Source organism: Myzus persicae, unplaced genomic scaffold (assembly GCF_001856785.1).
Source record: "Myzus persicae strain clone G006 unplaced genomic scaffold, MPER_G0061.0, whole genome shotgun sequence".
NCBI lineage: Eukaryota > Metazoa > Arthropoda > Insecta > Hemiptera > Aphididae > Myzus > Myzus persicae.
The window spans coordinates 312,335-316,673 of record NW_019101213.1 but is presented as its reverse complement, the minus strand read 5'-3'; the positions used below and the strand labels follow the sequence as shown (position 1 = coordinate 316,673).

At 42.1% G+C, this 4,339-nt stretch overlaps 1 protein-coding gene across 1 annotated transcript; it reads right to left on the bottom strand.

Moving 5' to 3' along the window:
• Positions 1-1,951: 1,951 nt before the first annotated feature.
• LOC111028228 (enhancer of split mbeta protein-like) lies at positions 1,952-3,560 on the bottom strand. Its single transcript, XM_022306785.1, has 2 exons — positions 3,064-3,560; positions 1,952-2,887 (listed from the first exon to the last, which is right to left on the bottom strand). Exons 1-2 carry the CDS (start codon positions 3,220-3,222, stop codon positions 2,402-2,404), a joined length of 645 nt encoding a protein of 214 aa, XP_022162477.1. The 5' UTR covers positions 3,223-3,560; the 3' UTR covers positions 1,952-2,401.
• Positions 3,561-4,339: the final 779 nt, after the last annotated feature.

The following is a 4,339-nucleotide window of genomic DNA, read 5'->3' as shown; positions in this document are numbered from 1 at the left end:
TATAATCTGCAGTTAATACATTTGAAATTTTAAAATTCACTTTGCAAATTATCATACATATTGTCTATTATTTTTTAAAACTTATAATAAAATAACTTTTTAGATTTTAGGCTATAGTTTAACGTTTTGACCGTTTTGTTTGCTCCTGTAGACCGATCGAAACATTCGACACTCAAATGGAGTTTTAAACACGACGTATGTGTGAGTGATAATGCAACATGATTATTATTTATTCATATCAAATCATTGATGGTCCTATCCCTGTGAACGGTAAATTCTTGTTTGGGAACATCTTAAGTCTCTCGAAACGAACACTGCACAAGAATACCCTTCAGTATTGGGCCTATAAATAATATAAAGACCATAATAAAGACCAAAATTTAAGTGGATAAATGGATTTTTTTCTACTTTGAAATCACCTCGAGTCGATCACAATTTTATTATTACAATAATAGAGGTACCTACGCATGGTCGTCGTCGCATGTGACAAAATCGGTCCTAATAAATGGAATTTTAAAAAAAATTGGATAATATTATTACTTATTATATTGTACTTCTTCAGTTCTCATCCCAAGTCCTAACCAAGTCCTAAAAACTAATACACTTCATACTAATAATATATAATGTACAGTCGTAGAGTAGTATTTCAAAATGTTATTATCGCGTCGTAGTACCTACGCAATAATAATAATATATAGTGTACACACACGACGACTACGACTCGTATTTTTTTGTGTATCGTCCGGTGCGGTCGGCGCGATTAGTGTGCGTGCGATGGGATCGCCGGTCACGTACGGCGCGCCGCTTACGGACGTGAACACACCGCGGCGATCCTTGCACACACCAAGGCACACCGACGCACACCAAGGCACACGGACGCACACCAAGGCACACGGACGTGGATCGTAAATACCGGAACCAATAACGTCAATACAAACACGTAATAATAATAATAATAATAATAATAAAAATATTATTATCATATGTGAGGGGGCACACACACGCACAGACGTGCGCGCGCGCGCCTAGCTCGTACACGACACGTATCGGCTTGTGTATTTTTCGTGCGTGCCTGCAAATGTGTGTGTCGTTGTGCGAGTGTGAGTGCGTGTTTTTGTGTAAATTTGTGAGCGGGCGCGCGCGTGTGTACGTGTGTGTGTGCCCGCATAATCGGTCACGGTTTCTGCGCGCCACCGCACGCCGCCGCGCCGGTCCGGCACACCGTGAGAACTTGGCTTCGTTGGTCGTCGTCGTCTTCGTCTTCGTCGTCTCCGTCGTCCGAACAATACCGGCCCCGGCGGTGAATCGTCATATTATTATTATTATTATTATTATTATTATTATTACTATAGCTGTTATAATAGTCCCGTCGTCGTGTTTTCGTATATTATTATTATTATTATTATTATTATTATATTGTTTCCTACGTGTAGACTGCCACCAGTCATCTATACCTTATACCGTATCGTTAGTATATACCTGTATTTAGAGAATAGTTTTTTCATCGCTTTTTTTCTCTCTTCTATTTTACTCTCTCACCGTTCCCCTTTCGACCGGTTCCCAGAACCGAACGGTTTAGTCACGTACGAGCACAAATTGACTTATCGTCGGCGGTCCGGGCATGATAATATCGTTTCGACGACAGCAAATTGATTGATTGATCGATTTTTCTTTTTCTTTTTTTTTTCGGAGGAGGAAGAAAAAAACAACAAGACGTTTAAAATGTTTGAATAGATTTAATGTATTCTAGTAAAACACTTATTATTATTATCACAGATATGCTTTTTTTCTTAGGTCTTCCGCACACACACGGAATTTCTACATATTATCATAATACATGTTTTTGATATTATATTACAATAATTATAATATCATGTATCACGTCTGCAGAATACATTTTTTTTTTAATAATATTATTATTATACAATCGAAAAATGTCTTAAATTCTATTTCGATGATATAATATATATATATTATTTACAACATACATATATAAGTACAAAGAAAGAGGTATTTTTGAATTTTTTGGTAAATAGCCGTAGTGCCATATCCTCTGCAACCAGTATATTAGTACACATTATACAAATTTTATACCCAGAAAGGAATGGTCGTCAACGAAAAGAAAAAAAAATTACAATATAAAATACTATCTCGAGAAAAAAATAAATAATATAGTGAGCGAACAACAAACTATCGTCGTATACTCTCACAATAATACAATTATATTATCATAATACCTATAAAACCTATAACTGCCTATATATTATAATATGATATACAATATCTCCACCTCGGGTCGAACATATCAGTCTTCGGCGGGGGCCACGGTGAGGGGAGAGGGGATGCGAGAGATTAAAAACAAAATAACAACTTTTCGACCGGAAATAAACAACATTATTGTTTACCACGGTCTCCAGCAGACCGAATTCGGGTCCTCTTTGAGCTCACTTCCAGGGGTGGACGGCGGCGTGTACGGCCTGTACTGGTCGGCAGTAGTGGCGGCCGTACCGGAAGCGGACCGGTTGGAGTCGACGTCGATTTTGCGCATGCAAGAGCCAAGGTGATGCAGGAGCTTGACACCGGCGGACGGGTCGACGGGCGGAGACCGGACGTCGGCAGTCAGGTAGTTGGATACCTCGGTGGCACAGTGCGCGAAACCGGCGCGGAACTTGTCGGCGTAAACTGAGTCGACGCCAGTTAGACCGAGCGCGTTGTGCCGCTTGAGCTTGTGCAGGTGTCGGACCGTCAGCTCCAGTATGTCAGCCTTCTCTAATTTGCTGACATTCTCGCCCTCGGCCTGTAGCGTGACCACCATCAGGTCCTTGAGCTCGTCCAGGCACCGGTTGATTCGGGCGCGGCGTTTCCGTTCCAACAACGGTTTCATAACCTGATGGACAAACAATTTTTTTATTAAAAACGGAAACTAAGTGTATGATATGATTTACGGATGTCGTCCGTATATTATAATATTATTTTATTGATATCTATTAGGGTTTGATAAAAAACGTATATTGGATGGAAATAAAAAAAAAAAAATTCTGGATAATCGTGATCTGTGCTTACCTTTCTGTATTGATAAGTCCGGGACACGGGTTGTTCATCGTATTCGGAACCAGACTGGTGCTGGTGCTGGTGCTGGTGCTGGTAATGTTGCTGTTGCTGTTGCATTTGCATGTGCATCTGAACCCGGTATGACGGTCTGAGTTCGGCGGCGGGACGCATGTCGAAACAATCACGGTATATTTTATTATAATATAAAATATATGACACTTTTCGAAACGACACTCTTAATTATTTTTGTCAATAATAAATTATAATATCGACGGAAATATTACTGTCGATATCTCACACACGCACAATATAACGGCGAGACGATTATAATATTATTATTGTGGTAATAATAATAATGTAATATAGTGAAACTCGTAATGACGAGATTAAAAAATTAATATTATATTATGTAAACAGTAAAAAACGAACGACGGACGAGCGCGTGTTGACGGTTCGGTAAGGATCGTTCGAATGACGGCATGACCCAAGGGCACGGCCGGTTTTATATAGACGGCCGTGCCGGGTCGGCGGCGGCGGGAAGTGTGCTGCGGCGGCGGTGGCGGCGTGTGACGGGGCGCCCGTGGGAATCTTGGTCGCATTCCCACAGTGCGCGCACCGCCGGTTGTGCAGCGCGCGGGACACGCACACAACAACAACAATATATTATAGGCATGCCCGCGAGAGGGGCGCCGCCTCGGGCCGCTGCCTCGTCCTCCGACCACGGTAACAGTAGACGTGCACAACACGCGCGCACACCTGCCACGCGCTAATTTAGAGGTACGGCGGCGCGCGCTTCCACACACACACACACACACACACACACACACACACACACACACACACACACACCCATACACATACACACACGGGTGTGCGTGCGTATATTATATTATCGTCATTGTCCGCGGTGGTAGGTATACGCATATTATTATTATTATTATCATTATAACAGACGCGCACGCGCTCCCCTGCGTTTTTACCTTTTGTAGACGACGGCTTTTCGCGTCCTCGTCCGCGTCGATTATATTATTATTATTATTATTATTATTATTTTATTACGATTCGGCTCCCACGGTCGTCGTGTGCGTGTGCGTATGTGTGTGCTCGCGTATTTATTTAATCTCGTGCTTGTGACGTACGCCCACCCGCAGGCTGCCGGAGACATTTTCCTCCAAAAAAGTGAGACACCGGTACCGTATTCTTGCAACGTTCGTTTTCCTCCGGAGAAAAAGCACAACGAATCTCGACTATTATCCTAAATACTATTACCTATCAAATTGTTACCCTC

Bases quoted from the DNA above. Each gene is read 5' to 3' on its own strand.
- LOC111028228 (XM_022306785.1), bottom strand. From the start codon at position 3,222: ATGCGTCCCGCCGCCGAACTCAGACCGTCATACCGGGTTCAGATGCAC. The intron at 2,888-3,063 runs GTAAGCACAGAT...TTTGTCCATCAG, and splicing joins GGACTTATCAATACAGAAAG to GTTATGAAACCGTTGTTGGA.